General features: G+C 50.3%; 1 protein-coding gene across 6 annotated transcripts in view; it reads right to left on the reverse strand.

Annotated features, from left to right (window-relative positions):
- The window catches only part of TEP1 (telomerase associated protein 1), a 60,861-nt gene that overhangs the window by 5,219 nt on the left and 35,417 nt on the right, over positions 1-20,225 (reverse strand). For 4 of the 6 annotated variants that reach the window (XM_045396087.3, XM_005560675.5, XM_005560674.5 and 1 more), the window contains exons 13-45: positions 17,593-17,761; positions 16,932-17,090; positions 16,676-16,753; positions 15,594-15,724; positions 15,222-15,281; positions 13,914-14,072; positions 12,762-12,938; positions 12,390-12,510; positions 11,312-11,436; positions 10,927-11,040; positions 10,718-10,835; positions 10,365-10,559; positions 10,070-10,245; positions 9,815-9,971; positions 9,501-9,680; positions 9,025-9,117; positions 8,626-8,758; positions 8,310-8,460; positions 7,949-8,082; positions 7,709-7,797; positions 7,330-7,444; positions 6,634-6,874; positions 6,327-6,450; positions 5,389-5,513; positions 5,160-5,259; positions 4,786-4,941; positions 4,429-4,641; positions 4,005-4,158; positions 3,685-3,897; positions 2,501-2,661; positions 2,151-2,264; positions 859-966; positions 95-227 (exon numbers count right to left, since the gene is read on the reverse strand). In XM_045396087.3, coding sequence (XP_045252022.2) covers positions 95-227; positions 859-966; positions 2,151-2,264; positions 2,501-2,661; positions 3,685-3,897; positions 4,005-4,158; positions 4,429-4,641; positions 4,786-4,941; positions 5,160-5,259; positions 5,389-5,513; positions 6,327-6,450; positions 6,634-6,874; positions 7,330-7,444; positions 7,709-7,797; positions 7,949-8,082; positions 8,310-8,460; positions 8,626-8,758; positions 9,025-9,117; positions 9,501-9,680; positions 9,815-9,971; positions 10,070-10,245; positions 10,365-10,559; positions 10,718-10,835; positions 10,927-11,040; positions 11,312-11,436; positions 12,390-12,510; positions 12,762-12,938; positions 13,914-14,072; positions 15,222-15,281; positions 15,594-15,724; positions 16,676-16,753; positions 16,932-17,090; positions 17,593-17,761 — 4,676 coding nt within the window. Of the gene's footprint in view, positions 1-94; positions 228-858; positions 967-2,150; positions 2,265-2,500; positions 2,662-3,684; positions 3,898-4,004; positions 4,159-4,428; positions 4,642-4,785; positions 4,942-5,159; positions 5,334-5,388; positions 5,514-6,326; positions 6,451-6,633; positions 6,875-7,329; positions 7,445-7,708; positions 7,798-7,948; positions 8,083-8,309; positions 8,461-8,625; positions 8,759-9,024; positions 9,118-9,500; positions 9,681-9,814; positions 9,972-10,069; positions 10,246-10,364; positions 10,560-10,717; positions 10,836-10,926; positions 11,041-11,311; positions 11,437-12,389; positions 12,511-12,761; positions 12,939-13,913; positions 14,073-15,221; positions 15,282-15,593; positions 15,725-16,675; positions 16,754-16,931; positions 17,091-17,592; positions 17,762-20,225 lie in introns of those variants that run through there. The other 2 variants (XM_065548564.2, XM_073996869.1) reach the window with 2 other exon arrangements.

A 20,225-nucleotide genomic window follows, 5' to 3' on the forward strand; every position in this document is an offset into this window, starting at 1 on the left:
CTGATAAGACACAGAGACTGAGTCAGAAGAAGGGACAGAGCAGGGCAGAAAAGCAGCAGCAGCAGGGAAGGGGAGGTGGCTGACGTTTTGTTACCTGCATGGGGCTCCATGGCAGCTGCACAGTGGCTAATGGGTCCTGAGTGAGCAGGGATGCTGGTCAGCTCCACGCCTTGATGGTCCCACACTTTCAAGGTCCCATCCCGGCCCACAGACACCACGTGCTCCTCCTGCCCCCAGAGCACGAGATCAGAGCAGAGTCATATTGAGCAGGACATGGGAAACAGAACTCCCTCCACAGAGGTGTGGGTTGAGCATTAGGAGCATGGAAGATGTCAACGAGGGAGGAGAACTCAGGAACAGCGGGGTTGGGTGGCTCAGGACAGTGGGGTTGGGTGGCTCAAGTTCACGATACCAAGAGGCTGTGTTTTCATGCTCTCCTATCTCCCTTTACACCAACCCTTAGCCTCAATACCATAATCCACTCCCAAGTATCTCATTTTCTTTTTCTCCTTTTTTTTTTTTTTTTTTTTTAAAGATAGGGTCCCACTCTGTCACACTAGAGTCTGGAGCGCAATGGTGATCACAGCTTACTATAGCCTTGAACTCCTGGGCTCAAGTGATCTCTCTCCTCAGCCTCCTGAGTAGCTAGAACTACAGGCATGCACCATGGTACCCAGCTAATTTTTATTTTTATTTTTTATAGAGATGGGGGGTCTCACTGTGTTGCCTAATCTCCAAGTATCTCATTCTTTATGCTCATTTTGCCTCTGGGATTAGATACTCAATGCACCCAGTCTCTCAAAGCCCCCTTAGCCCTTCCAGAGACCCTCCACAGTGGGATCTCCATTGCCTTCTCACCACAGCTGCCACAGCGCTCACAGCACTCTGATGACCCAGGAACTGACCAAGCCGCTGTCCCGACTCTGGGTCCCAGAGCCCCACAGAGCCATCACTGGAGCAGGATATCTGCAGAGTCAGAAGTCAGAGGAGTGGGATTATTAGCATCCCTCCAGCATTTTTGTATGTCTATAATGTAGGGTGGAAGGCAGTAAGCCATGTAATGAAGGGCCTGGGTTCTCCTGGGTTCAAATCCTAGCTCTGCCACTCATTACTTTCTGCTTTGTGGTCTGTTTCTCTTTCTGAGCCTTGGGTTTCTCAACTATTTGATGAGTATAATGATAATGTACCTATCTGATATCATGGTTTGGGGCTGAGCGCATCTACATAAACGACTCACGCCTATAATCCCAGCACTCTGGGAGGCCGAGGCAGATGGATCACCTGAGGTCAGGAGTTCGAGACCAGCCTGGCCAACATGGGGAAACCCCGTCTCTACTAAAAATACAAAAAATTAGCTGGGTGTGGTGGTGGGCGCCTATAACCTCAGCTACTCAGGAGGCTGAGGCAGGAGAATCATTCGAACCTGGGAGGTGGAGATTACAGTGAGCAGAGATCGCGCCACTGCACTCCAGCCTGGGCGACAAGAGCAAAACTCTACCTCAAAAAAAAAAAAAAAAAGGACTTAGCATGCTGCCTGGCACACAGTGAACATATAATAAATATTAGCTATTGTCCATATTATTATTATTATTATTATTATTTTGAGATGAAGTTTCGTTCTTGTTGCCCAGGCTGGAGTGCCTTCTGGGTTCAAATGATTCTCCTGCCTCAGCCTCCTGAGTAGCTGGGATTACAGGCATGCACCACCACGCCCGGCTAATTTTGTATTTTTAGTAGAGACGGGGTTTCTCCATGTTGGTCGGCTGGTCTTGAACTCCTGACCCTGTGATCCACTCGCCTCAGCCTCCCAGAGTGCTGGGATTACAGGTGTGAGCCACCGCGCCCGGCCCTGGGCTTTCTTATTAGAGAGTTCGCTGGCTCAGCTTCATCACTGACCTTGGAAATGTTCTGAGTTCAATTTCCTTGTCTGTAAAATAGAGATAAAAGGAGTATCTACTTTACAGGGTGTTGTAAAGATTAAGTGAAGCAATATATGAAAAGAGCTTACTTCAATGGTTGGCACATATCAAGTTTGACAAATATTAGCTATTACTATTCTTAATGGATGCCAGAAGAAGGATGAGGTGGGGAGTGTTGTCTTGCCCCAGGAACCCAGCTGGGCTCTGTGCCACCCTTGGCCCTTTACTCACCAGTAGGTTATCTTTGGTCCAGGCACAGCCAGTGACCCAGTCACGGTGACAGGCGGGGAAGGAGTGGATCAAAATAGGGGCTTTGGGTGTCCGCACATCCCAGCAGAGGAGACTCTGGATAGGCCCCAAGGAGAGGGAGCAATCAGGACCAAAGGAGGGATGGGAACTCTGGGGCCATTTCAGGCAAGAAATTTCAAGGAAAGAGGGGACGCAAGGAAGCACAGGTAGACAGATCTATACTAGATTTGGCAAAACAAAAAGCAGGAGGAAGCAACGGGAAATGGCTTGTTAAGAAATCTAGGAACTAGAGGGGCTATGGGACCCCAGGGTTGCATCCTTCTGCAGCTCACCCGATCCCGGCCCCCGGTGGCCAGGCTGCCTCCATCAGTGCTGAAACTACAGCAGCTCACAGGGCCCTCATGTCCCCGCAGCTCAGTGCCACCGGGAAAGTCTTCTGCCTTGTGCGGCAGCGTCAGCAGCTGCCTTGGCCACAGCCGCACTGTGAAATCCTCTGCATTGGAAAAAGAGAGAGGGAACAGCTTCCTGAAAGAGGAAGCCAGACAGGCCCTGGGAGGCCAAAGACAGGAGCAGCCATGGGGGCTAAGGGTGACGCCCAAGGCACAGCTCCATGGGAGAGATGCAGGGAGTCACAAGGCTGCGGAGAGGCCCTGGACAAGCGTCATCAGCAAGTGTGTACATAGGACAGGAATGCCCGGCACTCCCAGCTCCAGCTCCACAGCTCAGGCCAGGAACATGGTTCCTTGTCTCTGCTTCTCTAACTGTACTCCCACAGCAGCCGCTCCAGACCCCTCCTCTTCTCAAGTGTCCAGTGTCACTTCCACCTCACGACCTGTGAGGCCCAGTTCTCCCACGTAGAGAGGGCCTAGGCCATTCTACATTTTCACCTCAACATCTCTCTCTCTCTCCTTCTAAGGGAAACCTATCCCTTTACACAGCACACTCTCCCAAGGGGCAGAAACTCAAAGGATTACTGGGAGTTTAGAGGTCCCAGAATGAGGGTGAAGGAACGAGTACAAACAGTCTAAACAGATTATGCAAGATAAGTGCATTCAAAAGCACTTTAAAAGTTGTAAAACAAAATCGCACATGTGTATTTTCATACACATATACATACAACTTGGAGAAAGGTATTAGTGTCTTTAAAAGGAACAGTGATTTGTGGGCCAGGCATGACGGCTCATGCCTGTAATCCCAGCACTTTGGGAGGCCGAGGTGGGTGGATCACCTAAGGTCAGCAGTTCAAGACCAGCATGACCAACAAGATGAAACTCCGTCTTTACTAAAAATACAAAATTAGCTGGGCATGGTGGTGCATGGCTATAAACCCAGCTACTCGGGAGGCTGAGATGGGAGAATTGCTTGAACCCAGGAGGCAGAAGTTGCAGTGAGCCGAGATAGCACCACTGCACTCTAGCCTGGGCAACAAGAGTGAAGCTCTATCTTAAAAAAAATAAAAATAAATAAAAATAAAAAGAACAGTGATTTGTTAACCCTGCCCACTGTCCAGTAGTACCTGAGGCAGAAGCCAAGAGCTCCTGGGAAGTGGCCAGTCCTAGCACAGGCTTCTGGAATCTGGACAGGAGCCAGAGGGACTGAAGGGAGCGTTCCTTGAGTGCCCAGCCCTGCAAGGACCCGTCTTCTGCTCCACTCACCAACACCTTGGGGCTTAGCCAGGCCAGGGCGGATACTGCCACATCCAGTGCCTGACCCTGAGCCCCCTGGGAACCTAGAGAATGAGAGAGAACAAGGGAGTAAGATACTTGGGAAGGGTTGGGGGGCAGGGGCTGTGCTCTTTCTAAAGGCTCAAAAACCCACCCATTCCCCCGTCAGTACCTGAAGAGATTTTGTAGATCCTAATGCCATCTGCTCGATACCCAACAGCCACCCGATCACCATCTGGGCTGAGTGCCACGGAGAGGGCAGGAGAGAGAGGAAGGGAACCCAGGTCCCCACGGGGCCGACCCAGAGACCCTGACCATACCTGAACCTGGGAACCAAGAAAAGGGCTTAAGGATACCACCTCCACCACCCGGTCCTCCTCCCTGCTTTGAGTTACAGCCACCCCCATTAAAGTACTCCTTCCAGAGACTCCTCTCATGAGAGCTGCCCCTGCACACAGTGGCACCCCTCTCCCTGTGGCTCCTGCCATCCAGGCTCCTCCACAGCCTCCTCAACAAAGGACCCCCACCCCCACCCAGATATTCTTTGCCTTTGCTACTCCTCCTCACAACCCACCACCAGCCCTCTGCAAGCTGACCTTGCCATCCTCTCCAGCCGTCAGTAACTGGCAACCCGCATGCAGGAAAAGCGCAGCAGCAACAAAGCCGTGGTGGGCAGGGAAGGCAGCCAGCCGTGCCCCTTCTCTCCAGGCCCACAGCTCCACCATACTGTCCAGCCGGCCCACAGCCACAACCCCACCAGGCACATTGAAGGCCAAGGTACGGACAGAGGCTCCAGGTGCCCCCAGGTCCTACACAGGGAGGTAGAAATGGAAACTTGAAGACCTGCTCTCAGCACAATCCTAAAGTCACCCAGTATGCTGCTGTCTGTCATCTGCCACCCTCCACTCCTGTCCTCCTGTGCTTCGCCCCAGAGCCACACTGGACCTTCTTACCTTGGTGACTTTGAGCCCATCCACCTGGAAGAAGCTGATGCTGCCAGCCCAGCTGCCTGTGGCTATTACCTGCCCCTCTGGGTGAAAGGCAACACAGTTCAGGGGCTTGGGGTAGGTGTGCTGGAAGGCCAGCTGCCCACGGACTGTGTCCCACAGCTGAGGGAGAGAGAGGAGGAATCAGGATGCTGAACAGAGATGCCTGAACTTTTCAGTCCCAGACCTCCAGGAGCAACCTTGTCCAGTTCCCCTGCCTTCAGCAGGGAAGGCCTTCTCTGGCCAAGCAGTCAGCAGCCTCTGCCCCACTGAGAGAACAACCTCACGAGGGTGAGTCATGGCTCAGGGCCACTCTGACCACTGCAGTCCCCAAGTCTTACCTTTAGGCATCCTCCCAAGCACACGGTGGCTAGCAGCCGGCGGTCTGGGCTCAGGCAGCAGCCAGTGATTTGGTACTGGTGGGCCTTGGTCTGCAGCACCCTATCCCAGGAAGATGAAGTCAGTCCTCTGGGCCCCCTGGCCATCAGCTCCCTCCTCATTTCCTTCTCCTGGGGCTTCCAACAAATGGAGAAGGCCCTCACTCCAAGACAAATGGGGAAGACCCCCTACCGACAACCATGCTGCAGGTCCCAGAGCTCCAGGAGTCCGTCGAAGGCAGTAAGAAAGAGTGTATCATCAGAGAGGAACAAACAAGCAGAGATTCCATCACAGCCACTCACCAGAGACTTCTCCTCCTGCGACAGTGGGTGAGAAAGTTGGCTCCGGCCATCCCCTTGACCCTTCAAGTCCCACCACTCCAGGCCCCACCCAAAAAGAAGGCCAAGGCACAAAGGCCATGAGTCCTTGGCTCTCTATGTTGCAAGTCAAGCACACGTTCAAGTGGGGGCCTCATGATCCAAGTAGGGCCACATTTTCTCCCCCACTCCAAACCCCATACCTATTCCCCAAGTTACAGAAGATTTTGATGGACTTGAGAAAATGGGATTACATGGGGTAGGGGATGATATGGTTGGAAAGAGGATAGAAAGAGGCCATGGTTCTAGGACTCACCTCTCCAGCCCAATGTACTATTAGCCTCCCATAAGCACTTTGTGCTGCCATAATTCCCAGCAATTTACAGGGAACATTCTCCCCTGCATCTTTGCTCAGGTTCCTTGTTCAAACAAGAATGCTTGCCCTTCTCTACCCTATGTCCTCCCATAACTGCACAGGTCACACAGGTCTTAATTATATTACATGGCTATGTTTTGGTTCCTTTTTTCACCTTGTATGTCTTATCTCCCAACAAAACTGACCACTTGGTGGGCAATGACAATGTCCCAAGTCCTGTGTTTCTTGCCACGCTTAGTACAGTGCCTTAAATGGAAGGTGTGCAGCAAATATTTGCTGTGTGATTGATTTCTTGATGAAGCCCTTTGAGCTGATGTGCAGGCAGTAAAGTTGCTGAATCAATCAGAGTGATAACAGGTGTGTGGCTCATCTAGGGCTTCAGGGCAGTCTGCACAAATTTTCAGAGGGTAAATTCTGCCCGTCCTTGATTGTCATACCTGCCAAGTTCTCAGGTCCAACAGGTAAACTGTCCCATTGGCAGTGCCAACAGCTGCTCTTTGCCCATTGGTGGAGAAAGCCACGGCAGTAGGGGATGAGGAAACTGCCAGAGACAGGCTGGAGCTAGAGAAAGAGTAGGAAGAAAGGGAGGAAATAAAAGAGGGAATGCAAACAGGAGTTGATTTCTGTGCTTCTGTGCCTGGATCCCCCTCTCCCAGTGTTTCTGGTCATCCTTATTCTTCAGTTTCAGAAAGAGCTGCAGCTAGATCTCTGGTGGGCTTACTAGGGTCTGGGTCAAGGTCTTACCTTTGCTGATTTTTCATGGTCTGGGGTTTATTAAGCCATCGTAGTGTGTGTTGGAGGTGCCATCTCTGGGAGAGCAGCGGGGCTTGCTGGCAAAGAGGTGAGTCCAGGGGCTGGTTGGCTGCTTGCTGGGGCAGGAGCTGGGGGTACTGGCTGAGGATTGAAGCCTGCTGCCTCAGGAAGGTGCGAAACACCGTAACATCAGCCTCGGGGAGCTTTTGTTCCTCTTTGGGGACTGAAGAAGCTATAAAAGAGTGGCAGAATGTCACCGGGGAGCCAGCTAGACCCCATTAACCCCAGCACCAAATAAAACCATATGGTGTGTCTACAATACTGAGTCTCAAAGTGTGGCCTTCTGGCCCTGTATCAGGAATATCTGTTAAAAGTACAAAGCTTCGGGCCCCACTCCAAACCTAGGGAACCAGAATATGGAGACCCAAGGATCTGCAATTTGAACAAGTTTCCTAGATAGTTTGATGCTAACTCAATAAAGTTGAAGAATCTCTGGTCCAAGAGACCGAGGTGAAAGGTCTCCTGAGAGTCACATGCTCACCCTCTTGGCATTTTCAACTTGAAATGGAAATTTGAATCTTTTTTCCCTGACACCCACACCCCCGCCCCAACCCTGAGCAGGGCCCCCATAAGCACACCCAGGAGTCCCATATCTCAGAAAAGAATCCAGCCAGTGAATCATCTCACCATAGAGGGCATGGGTCTCCAAGAGCCGAGAGACCAGACCCAGTTCCAAGTGTGCAGCCACCACATGGATGTTGGTAAGAAACTTCGAAAGAAGTCCACGGTTCCCGCTCTGGAGCTGAGAAGGTCAGATTGGATTCATTAGGGATGTGAAGGGGCTGGTGAGAAGGGAGCGTTTAGTCTCAGAACCTGAATACAGAGATAGGATCTGAGCTGGGACAAAGGACTTGAAGAAGGGCAGGAAAACTGAAAGGAAAGAGGTCAAGGGAGTTTGGGAGGGGTGATGGCAGCAGTGATGGTGGAGATGGTAAGGGGGAGAGGGGTCTCAGAACAGCCAAAGCACTCCCTTTGGGAAAGGTGTCTATGGGGTCTAGGAACTAACCAGGTGGTAAGGCAGGTCTACCAGAGCCTCAGGAGGGCAACTTCGGAAGGTGCCTGAGGCATCAGCGTCACATGTCTTCCAGAGCTGAGCTGCATGAACAGATATTGAGAAAGGCTCAGCCTTGCATCATTCCCAAGGGCAGTAGGTGAGCTGGCCAGCAGATGGGAGCACAGTGGGTGGTCCTGGCCTCCAAGCCCAAGCTCCACACTCAGTGCCCAGGCTGACTTGGGCTGCAATCACCTGCAATGAGGATGTGTGCCGTGTCCTCTTGCCCTGGCCTCTTCCCATAGCGACGATTGGCTGCTGTTCTCAGGGGCCCATCAGGGAGGCATAGCCGGGCACCAGGGCGCTCCAGAGGGCCCTCCCCTAGCAAACTGTCCTCATGTGAGGAAGAGAGAGAGGAGAAGGAAGAGGCCTGTCAGTGAGCACCCTGGCACAGCAGTGGGCTCCTATGCCCCCCTCAAATAGTGGAAACTGGAGCAGCTGGAGCAGTAGCCCATTCATGGTCTGGGAGCCAGATGTTGAAGCTATACACAGAGCCCTGGCTCAAAGAAGGGAAGGCATAGAGAGGTCAGCAGGAGCTCAGCGGGGGCACCTGTACCTGCGCAGACTCTGGACGAGGTAGGCAAACGGGCCCATGGGGTAGGGGTCTCCACTGTTACCAGCAGCCACTGCTTCTTCCCAGCTCTTAGTCCCCTTGGGTAGTGTCCGCCACACACTCAGCACTCCATGCAGCTGGTCCACAGTCAAACCTGAAAACTCAAGCTCTCTGAGGCCCTCACTTAACCGTACAATGTCCCCGCCCCCGCCCCATCCCACCCAGTCTCTCCTTGCACTGCCTGCTGAGAACCCAGTGGAACCAATGTAATCTGAACCCTGGCCCTCAGCGTCCCAACCCACCCACCCCAAGCACTGACCACTCCGTGTGACCTCTAGGGCGGTCAACGCCCGGGGAAGGACATCAGGCCCGTGTTCCTGTTCCAGTGTGCTCAGGATGTGCTGCAGCAGCAGGGGGACAGTGGCAGGCAGAGTCCGGAGTCTCTCAGACACCTAGGATGGCGGGAGGACAGCCTCGTTCAGTGTGGCGGGAGGAGAAGCAGCTTGGGTTGTGGGATAGGGAAGAGGCAGCAGGAGGACAGCGGGGAGGAATGAAAAAGTAAAGAACAACGGTGGGAGAGAGGTGAGGCGAGGTGTGAGGTGAGGATGGGGAGTAGGTGATCACAAGACAGCAAAGGACATGGGATAGGGATGAGACAAAGCAGCTGAAGAGAGAATGGGAAGTGGTGACTGGGACTTGGAAGGTGAGGAGAACCGACCTGCTCATACAGCGTGAAGAGCCTCAGATGATCGGTGACCAAGCGCAGGTAGAGCGGCCGGCCTGATTCTCGCTTCACCAGCAGCAGTCGCATCTGACAAGACTCAGGACTCAGGGTGGGGTCCAGGAGGGCTGCCCGCAGCCGGCCCTCTGCCCAAGCACCAGCCATCCCCCTCCTACACTGCTCTGCCCAGTCAGCCCTGCCAGAAAATCCCTGTGGTTCAGCCTACCCCACCAAAAACCACTTCACTCATCCCCTCACCCCAAGAGGCCCCGGGAAGGCCATTCACCAGGGGAAGAGGGCTGGGGGACATTATCAGGAACCACAATTTTCTTATTAACAACTTCCCATGGACAGAATTTCTGAGAAAACAAAGGAGCAGGTCTGTTCGAGGCAGCTAGCAGCCTCAGCACCTCAGGTCCTCATAGTTCCCAGATTCACCCCACACACCCACCAGCCCTGGCCTAGAACCCAACCTGGTTGTTAAACGGTGACTCCTCCAGCCGCTTCCCATACAGGGCCAGCTCCTCTCTCACCAGCCGGGCCCGAGCAGAGGCCTCCAGAGGCCCCAAGGCCACCACGTGGGCACCCTGGCTCTGCTCAAGGGTCTCCCCTAGGCCTGCATCCCTAGACACACTCAGCACCAGGTGTACACACTGTGATATTTGGGCAAAGGGAAAGGAAGGTAGAAAGAAAAGGAGAACCACATTGGAGAGGCCCCTCTCCTCCCTGCTGTACCCCTCCTTCTCCCCAGCCTGCCTCCCTACACCCACCTCCTTCTCACACTCACCCGGGGAAGCTTCTTTGGGATCCAGTCTGAAATCAGCTGCCCATTCTGGTCCACCAACCTATCAGCCCCATCGATGATCAGGACCAGCGTCTGGCCAGGATGCAGGGACTCAGCAGACTTGGGCAGCAGTCTCTGCTGCAGCTCCCACACCAGGCTTCTGTACATGGAGATGAAGTCAGGGTCAGTGGGAGAGAGAGAAAAGCAGGGGTGGCACCGTGGACATCAACAAGGCTGGGCTCATTGGGGGATACCCACCGGTAGGTGTTGGGGAGGGCACCTGGCTCTTTTAGTTGGCCACGCAGATAGGTACAGAGGCGTCTGAGCAGAGTGAGGGCAAGACCCTGGTCAGGACGAGCCCCGGAAAAGTGGAAGAAGACTAATGGTGCCACCTTGGCCCCATCAGGAGCCTGCAGGGCTGACACAAGAGATGCCTGCATGTGACAGGAACAGAAAACATGGTCACATTTTACATGCTTGAGCTCCCTGTGCCTTACCTCCTTAGCCCACATAGCCTTCCCTCCCTCCTGCCCAGGCCCCTGAGACTCTGTACCAGGAAGGCTGTCTTGCCCTGTCCTGACTGCCCTGTCACCAGGCTCAGCCTCCCATGGTGCAGCATCAGCTGCTGCACTGTGTCCTGAAGAAGGCGTGGCCGGGCAGTACTCGGTGGCTTCTGCAGCTGCTGGAAGGTGGCCTGGACCAAGTCATCGTCTGGGATGGACACTGGCTGCTCCAGCAGGGCCCCAGGCTGAGGGTAAATGGGTCAGTGACTATCCATGGTGCCTTGCTCCTCAGGACCCCCAGGCTAAAACTCACAGAGGCCCCACCAAGTTACTTCCCACCCAGGACGACCCAGACCACCCCATGTCCCTCTGCACGCCTCGGGTCACCAGTGCTTCTGCTGACCTGCAGGTAGAGCTTCTGGATCGTATTCCACACATCCTGCAGAACCAACTGACCGAACTCCTCCAGCCCGCCAACATGGGGCCTGCCAGCTGCCACACCCCCCCACTCACAGGGGTACCTGTGGGCAAATCAAGCACAACCAGGTCAGAGCAGGCCTGGCTCCTCTCACCGCATCTCTGTACAGGTGCGCCCTACCTCCCTCAGCTCACCTGCGGCAGGTAATCCCTTTCTGTCTGCTTAAACAGCTCTTCAGTTCTGAGATCCGACATGCGGCCTCTTCAGACTCAGAAACAAAGTCAGATTTCCAGGCATCTGGCACAGAGCTGACCACCAAAGACCCCAAAAGTTGGAACAGACTCAGACCCCAGCCAGCCTCCCTCCACCAACCACCAGACATAGCTGGAATTTCCTGAAGCTCCTCAAGTAGAGATCTCCTGACTCCAGCACCAAGGCTGACGTGGGGCTGCAAAGGCATGCTGAGTCCTGTTTCTGCCTCATAGCACTCCCCTTCTATACTCTGAATACTGAGGACAGAAGACTAGCCTGTCTGACCTTCTGGGGAAGGAGCCCCAACCTGCAGGCAACAGAGAGTACCTGAGGAAGCTGGAATCCCGGAAGTAGATGAGAGCTTGGGCAGAGGGCTGCAGACGTTGGCTCCGGTTCAGGAACTGCATCACCTCCATCTCTGTCACAGAGCGCCCTGAAGGGTACTGCTGGGCCTGTGGGGAGGGCAGAGACCATGGCTTTAGTCCTAGGCCACAGTGACCCTCCCTCCAGACCTGCCAAGGCCCCAGGCCTCCTGTATCTGTGATGTTCCTCTCTCCCTCCCTCCAGGCGCAAGCAATAAAATATAGCTAATAGCTAATGTTTTTTATTTATTTTAATTTTATTTTCTGGAACAAGGCACTATTAGCTAACATTCATTGAATGCCTGTCATGTATTGAGTATTCTGTTACAGACTTTTGTTTTTGTTTTTTTGGTTTTTTGAGACTGAGTTTTGTTCTTGTCGCCCAGGTTGGAGTGCAATGGCGTAATCTCGGCTCACTGCAATCTCCGCCTCCTGGGTTCAAGCAATTCTCCTGCCTCAGCCTCCCGAGTAGCTGGGATTACAGGCACCCACCACCAAGCCCAGCTAATTTTTGTATTTTTAGTAGAGACGGGGTTTTGCCATGTTGGCCAGGCTGGTCTCGAACTCCTGACCTCAGGTGATCCACCTGCCTTGGTCTCCCAAAGTGCTGGGATTACAGGCATGAGCCACTGCACCAGGCCCTGTTACAGACTTTTAATTCTCATAGTCACCCTCCAATGTAAACGTCATTGCTTCTCTTTAATATAGGGAAATTGAGGCTAGGTGAGAGTAAGCTGCATTCCACAAAGCCACACAACTTGTAGATGACAGAAGGGAGATCAGTACCCAGATCTATCTGATGGCAACACCTAAACAGACCTACCCTCTTACTTTTGCTCTTGGCCAACCCCAGAGGCACTTCTCAAAGGACTTTTCTCATCTAGAGCATGGTCACTTGCAGTATCTTCAGCCTATATTTCTCTTCAAGTCTCAAGGACCTGCCTGTTCATAGTCCCAGGGTTTCTGACAGAATGTGGCTTCTCACGGCCTCTGCCCCAACCTTTGCTTCCTCCCCAGCCCTCCTCCAAACCTGTCTGCCTTACCCAGTGGAAGTGTGGATGGTCAGGAAGGTTGTAGCTGGGGGGAATGTATCCATAACGGGAGCCCAGAATCCCCACAAACAGCTGTGCGTTCTCCACCTCCCCAAGGCACACTTCCAATTGTCTGTAGGCATGGTTATAGGGACATGTGGGAGTCACTGGGGGCATGGTATCAGGGAACATAGGCACAAATAGGGAGACAGGGCCCTGGCTCACAACTGAGAAAAGAGAAGGTAGGCTGCTCTTGTTAGTATCCAAGGAGCGACTCCCGCCTTCACCCTCATCCATTCTTGCAGCCCCAACCCTGCCCACCTCAGGTCCACCACTCAAGCCCCTCATCCCCAACCCAGCCCCTCTTCTCTGCAGCCCCCACACCTGTTCCTACGGGTCTCCTCCTCAGTGACGCCCCAGCGGAGGTCGATTCCGTGAAGGCTGATACGGTGAGGGGCCGCTCGGGCCTGCAGTGCTGGCAGCACAGACCTCAGCAGCAGGTCCCGCTCCCCATGCATGTCTCGGAAAGTGGATGAAATAAAAAGCCGGATGCTGCGCCATCTGGGGATAAGCAGAGGGTTGGGCTCAGTCTAGGGATGAGCCCCATCACCTAATCCACAGACACTGCTGTGATCACCCTTTAGCACTGAGCATGAGCCAGGTACGACAGACAGCAGACAGGCGCCCAGCAGACCTTCAGAGAAGCACGTGCTAGTGGTCTCAACTGCAGGGCCCTGGAATTTAAAGCCCACTTGCTATTTCTTGTACATCTCTCCTTTTTCTTGTAATCATTATTATGTATTTACTGTTTGTTCATGACAACACTGTGAGGTAAGCACTATCATTATCTCCATTTTAGCAATCAAGAAACTAGGTTTTGGTTTTTTTGTTTGTTTGTTTAAGAGTTTTGCTCTTGTTGCCCAGGTTGGAGTACTCTGGCGCAATCTCGGCTCACCGCAACCTCTGCCTCCAGGGTTCAAGGGATTCTCCTGCCTCAGCCTCCCCAGTAGCTGGCATTACAGGCATATGCCACCACACCAGCTAATTTTGTACTTTTAGTAGAGACGGGGTTTCTCCATGTTGGTCAGACTGGTCTTGAACTCCCCACCTCAGGTGATCCGCCCACCTCGACCTCCCAAAGTGCTGGGATTACAGGCATAAGCCACCGCGCCCGGCAAGAAACTATAGCTTTAAGAAATTAAGCAACTAGGCCAGATTCAAACTACTATTTGGCAAAGCCACAATGAAAAAGCCAGAACCTGTGCTCCTAAGCCCTCTGCCTACACCCTGACCATACGGCCATGATGTCTGCCATCAGCTTTGTATTCTGACTTCCTTTCCTCAGTAGAGAAAGGAAGGGCTTGCTCACAACCTGACAACTCCCTGTGGTAGAGAAACCCCTGCCTGAGAAAGAGGAAGCGTACCTTCATGAAGAGAACAAGCGGCGCCTCACCAGCTAGAATTTCAGCCCCAGAGTTTCTCCGGGTTTGACTGCAGCCTCTCCCAATTCACAAAGGCATAGAAACACAGACTGACCCTTGCTGGGAAATAGGAGCCAAGGGGCTTGGAGTGTCCTCTTCCAGTGGCCGGAGAGACTGGACCCCTGTCTTTCCTGGGGGTGGTGGAATCTTGAATATTTTGTCCATTTGGCCCACATGTTCCAAAAGATGGGAGGCCCCATGCTCTGCGATGAACCTGACATAAATAACAAGAGTCAAAATCAGTGAGGTCTCCCAAAAAGGGCAGGGGGAAAAAGAAACGTCTAGGTTTGGTCACCAGTTAAGTGAAGCTCCTTAAGAAGATAACCATAAGCAGTTTACGCAGACTTAAAATAAATGAGGATGCAGAACCATAGGAATGAAGGAAAAAAGAAGCCCAACTCTAGCCTCTCCTGCTGTGCATGGTAATCATAAACTTGCTGTTGGGCCAGGGGCAATGGGCTAGGGTAAGGTGTAAAACTTAAAGCCATCCCAGTCTGGGCTTGAGCAGCTCTGCGCCAGTCATCAAGGCTCCCTGGAGAAGGAGGAATGTGTCTGAGGCTTCCTAATAGGAGTTGAGGGAAATGGATGGTATCCAAAGGAAAAGGCAGGGGAGAAAACAAGTACATAAGAAGGCAAGGATGGAGAGAGAGAAAAAAATGTGAAAAGATTTCTATAATTTAGCTTAAATAAATGTAATTTTCTGTGGATCAAGAATTGAACAGAAGCCACAATGACATGGCCATCTCTTGATAGTGAAATCTCCTATGTCCATTTTTTTCTTTCCTACTGGATATGATATAATACAAATTTGGCTGAATACCAAGATGGCTGGAGCTGAAGCTGACATATTGAATCATGCGGTAGAAGCTGAGTATTTGAGGATCATGCAGCAATAAGAGAGAAAGTGCCCAGGTCCCTTTGACGCTGTGTTGCTGCTATGCCTGGATGGCTGTAAAAGAGGAGTGAACTATCTTACTTTAAAAAAGAAGTGACTGGAGCCGGGAACGGTGGCTCACACCTGTAATCCCAGCACTTTGGGAGGTGGAGGTGGGTGGATCACGAGGCCAGGAATTTAGGACAAGCCTGGCCAACACGGTGAAACCCCGTCTCTACTAAAAATACAAAAATTAGCCGGGCATGGTGGCACATGCCTGTAGTTCCAGTTACTTGGGAGGCTGAGGCAGGAGGATCGCTTGAACCCAGGAGATGGAGGTTGCAGTGAGCCGAGATTGTACCACTGTACTCCAGCCTGAGCGACAGAGTGAAACTCTCAAAAAAAAAAAAAAAGTGACTGGAGTAGAGATAATCTCCTAAAAACTTCCTACCAAAGTCTCCAACCCTTCAGTATCCATTCTATACTCACTTCAGTATCCCATCAGTGCAGCCTGAGAGTGTCACATCATTGGGATTCAAATCTGGTGACCTGGCAAAGGAAGAAGCAGTCACTAACCATCACAAACAATACCTGGAACACAGTCACTGCCCCCTAACATCCCAAGATGAAAATCCCACTTCTACACCTTTAATAGGGTTATGTGGTAGGCTAGGGCTAGGGTAGACTCTCACGGAGGGGTACAGAGTTAGGCTAAAATGTCCACCCGAAGTGCAACAGAGGTAAGAAGGCAGAGTTGGGGAGATCCATGTCAAGTGGGAGTGTCCTATGCTTTGGCAGGCGTAGAGAGGAAATGTAGACCACTAATTTCTGACACTGGGCAGGAAGTATAAGGACCCTTACAGGTATTGTACCCTTCTCAGGAGGACACCAACAAAGAGGCACTTGGAATTCACATGCTGCCAGTAAAGCTGTTTGGCCACATTTATCATTCCTTCATCCATGCTTTGGCCAAAGAGGATGACCCTGTCCGCCTGTAAGATGAAAGGGAAGAAGATGCTAGAGAAGGGATGCTAGAGAACCCAGGACATTAAGATACGAGCTTTCTGAGGACAGGAGGATTAGGAGAACTCTGAGAGGAGTACCTCTCCTGAGAGCACATAGAATGAGGGAAGCCACTACATTTTAACTTACAGGGGACATCGGGGACATCAAAGTGGAGGTTGGAGTGGGGCACTGGTATACTGTAGCTGGCTCATTCAGGCTCAAGAGAGCTGATTGTTAAGTTTTCAGGAATTTTGTGGGCAGTTGTTAAAGATGGACATTATTAAACATCAAATGGTATACATTTAAAAAATCAAATAAGTTATATTTAAAACAAATGTGGCTGGGCATGTTGACACACACCAGTAGTCCCAGCTACTTGGGAGGCTGAGGCAGGAGAATCACTTGAGCCCAGAAGTTTTAGTTGCAGTGAGCTACAATCGAGCCACTTCACTCTAGCCTGGGCAACGGAGTGAGATCCTGTCTCAAAAAATAAAAATCAGAAAATAAAACAAATGTAATAAATACTCAAAACGCATAACTTCCTAATAGTTTTACTACATTTTACTACTATCTACTCGTGCTTATTTACATCTACTGTATCAGGATTGTGAGAATACCACACAGCAGCGTGCTCCTGAGCATCTTTTCCCAACTCTGTGTTCAGTAGCATCATGTTGGTAGCTTGAAATCAGCCACGGTAGGACTGTTTACACCATGGAAATTTAGCAGATGCTATTAACCGAGGCTTATTTTTCTAGGCAGCTGGTTGTTGAATATTTACCAGCACACCACTGAGTAGGGGGTTGTAGGCAGTAGAGAGCTGATCTGACTATTTTCTGTGGTTGGAGAAGTCAGCTTTAAAGGTCAAGAAATGAAATATATCAGTTGTAGAGGAAAATGTCGGGGAGGGAGAGGGTTTCTCAGGGATTAATACTCACAGGAACCCTTTGGCCAGCCAGAGACAGCAGGTATTTCCCAAAAGTATTCAGGGACCATTCACCATTTTCATCAAACTCCTGAAGGAAAGAGACTTCATGTTATGTGGTTGCACAGTAAGCAACAAACACTGCAGTCTTGCAGTCTGCTTGGGAAATCTTCAGAACTGTGTATATCTGTGCCTTTACCAAATATCTGGGCTATTCCCAGGCCTGTGTTCTTCATGTATTTTTGGATGGTGGGTGTTGAGTATCTGACCTGGACTTGAGCCTGGAGCCTGATGGCAGTCTTCAGGATGCCTTCTTCTGCCTTAAGCACTGCAGTCTTCAGAGTGTCACCTCCACACAGCATGACATCCACCTGCTCGGCCCTCGTGATCATCATCCCAATCAACAGCAGCGCATAGTTCAGTGGAGGCTGATTGGACAAGTGTCAGGGGAAATAAAGCTCCTCTGCTTTGGAATTCACCCTTGCCCAGCCAGCCCTGGAGGCCGAACCCTTCCACTAGTTTGAGGGAATAAGAAAAGGCGTAAAATCCCAAGTTAGGAGGGGGCAGCTTCAGCAGCCCTCAGAAGAGCTGACTGTGGAGGGAGGAAGAGAGGAGCCAGGATCCCTGCCCAAGTTCAACCCTGGGATGTAGTGAGATGAAAGTGAGACATATTTTGGTGGATGGAAATTTAGAGAGTACCAAGTACCAGCCAAAGGGGAAATGTTAGTATTATAATCCATAAACCTGGTTGAAACAACATCCTAGGAATTGTCCCTAGGAACTGAGGACTGATACTTGGAAGCAAATTCTTATCATTTATTTCAGTCGGAGTGCTTGCCTGGGAAAACCAGCTCTGGAAACAGGATACCACTCAGGATCCCCAGCATCCTGCCAACCCAACCCCTTGGAGGATGCTTTTTACTTTCTTACCCCTTGTGGGTTGCTCTTTGGACAGAGCCTGTCTGCATTAGCATCTGTCAGATAGACCAAGATGGTGCGGCCTGGCAGCAGGGGCAGGCTGTGCTTCACAGAGAGGTTCACAGCCGTCTCCAGGGCCTGTCGGTACCTGTTCAGCATCTCACCATCATATTTCCACTGTCTACAGGCAAGAAAGACACAGACACAGGGGCTCAGGGACTTATCTGCCCCTTAGAGGCAGACGGGGAGATGAGAACTTGCCACTAAGTATTGAGTCTTCTCCCTCCCTCAAGCACCACACCCCCTTCCACAGCCCACTCCATTTCTGGTGTAGAGGACTGAGACAGAGCTTCCCTAAGCCCCCATTCTATGGGATTCTTCTAATCCACACTCACGGTAGGAGAGGGGAAGTCATCTGTGGATCCACTAGCTACACTTACCACATGAATCCATTCTTACTTCATGAAGCAAGATTTAACGGCTACATAGTTTTAAATAGTATTTTAAAAAACAAATGCTAACTCCTTACTCTGAAAACTGACAATTAAAGGAGAATAAATTGAATATTCATCCCACCTTTCCCATACAATCTATTTCAGGGTAACTAAATAAATATAGTTGTTTAGTTACCCTGGGAGGCTGTTTTTTTAAATTCCAGTTAAAAAATATTGAGGAATGATAAAACCCTCATTCTGCAACCACCAATGAAACAACTGGTTCACGCAAAGATCACCAAAAGATGAGCCATTAACTACTGTTGAGAGATGAGGCTATTACTACCTAAAAGCGCTGATCAATATCAGCATTACTGAGTAGTAGTCCCACTTAAATAGTACATATATAGGATCACCTATGAGCTACTTGAAAAAAAAAAAAAATCTAAATCTGTTCAAGCCTTTAGAGCTAATGCCCAGTGAACATGAAATAGAAAAACAAGTTAGATGACATCATGAAGAAGGAGGGAAATCCAGAATATGGGATATTCTGTGGGGTCCCTGAACCTGGTTTTCATAGTAGCTCAATGGCATAAGAACGATTAAAAGATTAAAAGTGACATAAGAGACTTAACAACCAAATGTAATGTGTATACCTTGTTTAGATCTTGATTTGAATAAAACTGTGAAATTATATTTTTAAACAACTGGAAAATTGGAATATGGACTAAATAACAGATGATTTTACCAAGGAATTATTTTTAGTTTTGTCAGGTATATTAACGACATTCTTATTGTATTAAAAATGTCCCTTTTTAAAGAAACACACACAAAATAAGGAAAGGTGAAATAAAATGTGTCTTATTATTTGACATTTGTTTTAAAAATATCTTCAAAAGAACAGAAAAAGGAAAAAAGATCAGTAAAGAAAATGTAGGCTGGGTACAGTGGCTCACGCCTATAATCCCAGTACTTTGGGAGGCCAAGGTGGGCAGATCACAAGGTCCGGAGATCGAGACCATCCTGGCTAACACGGTGAAACCCCATCTCTACTAAAAAAAAAATACAAAAAAAATTAGCTGGGCGTGGTGGTGGGCGCCTGCAGTCCCAGCTACTCCGGAGGCTGAGGCAGGAGGATGGCGTGAACCCGGGAGGTGGAGCTTGCGGTAAGCCGAGGTCGCGCCACTACGATCTCTGTCACCTGGGCGACAGAGCAAGACTCTGTCTCGAAAAAAAAAAAAGAAAGAAAGAAAATTTAATAAAATCTAGATAATCACTGAATCTGACAAACAGTTTTATGTAAGTCTTTTATTTTTATTACTTGTGCGCATAAAGTTTTTTATACTAGTTTTTTAATCTAGCAAAATCAGTAGTCTTCCCAGCGCTATACAATAGAATTAAATTACAATTAAATCAAATTAAACTTAAATTATACACATATAATTTTCTAATAGTCACATTTTAAACAGTAAAAATAAACTGGTGAAATTAATTTTTCTTTTCTTTAAGAGACAAGACAGGCATGGTGGCTCATGCCTGTAATCCCAGTACTTTGGGAGGCCGAGGGGGATGGATCACTTGAGGTCAGGAGTTTGAGAGCAGCCTGGCCAACATGATGAAACCCTGTCTCGACTGAAAATACAAAAATTAGTGGGGTGTGGTGGCATGCGCCCGTAATCCCAGGCACGAGAATCACTTGAACAGGGGAGGCAGAGGTTGCAGTGAGCAGAGATCACACCAGCCTGGGTGACGAAGTGAGACTCTGCCTCAATTAAAAAAAAAAAAAAAAAGAGAGACAGGGTCCTTGGCTCATGCCTATAATCTCAGCACTTTGGTTTGGGAGGCCAAGGTGGTTGGATTGCTTGAGCTCAGGGGTTTGAAACCAGCCTGGGCAACATGGTAAAACCCCAACTCTACAAAAAATATAAAAAAATAGCTGGGTACAGTGGTGTGTGCCTATAATCCCAGCTACTTGAGAGGCTGAGGCAGGAGAATCACTTGAGCCTGAGAGGTAGATGTTGCAGTGAGCTGAGATTGTGCCACTGCACTCCAGCCTGGGTGATGGGAATAAAATCCTATCTCAAAAAAAAAAAAAAAAGGGGACAGGGTTTTCCTCTGTTGCCTAGTCTGTGCAGTGGCATGATCATAGCTCACTGCAGCCTCAAATTCCTGAGCTCAAGAGATCCTGCCACCTCAGCCTCCCAAGTAGGT

The sequence above is a fragment of the Macaca fascicularis genome, chromosome 7 (genome assembly GCF_037993035.2).
Source record: "Macaca fascicularis isolate 582-1 chromosome 7, T2T-MFA8v1.1".
NCBI classification, from domain to species: Eukaryota; Metazoa; Chordata; class Mammalia; order Primates; family Cercopithecidae; genus Macaca; species Macaca fascicularis.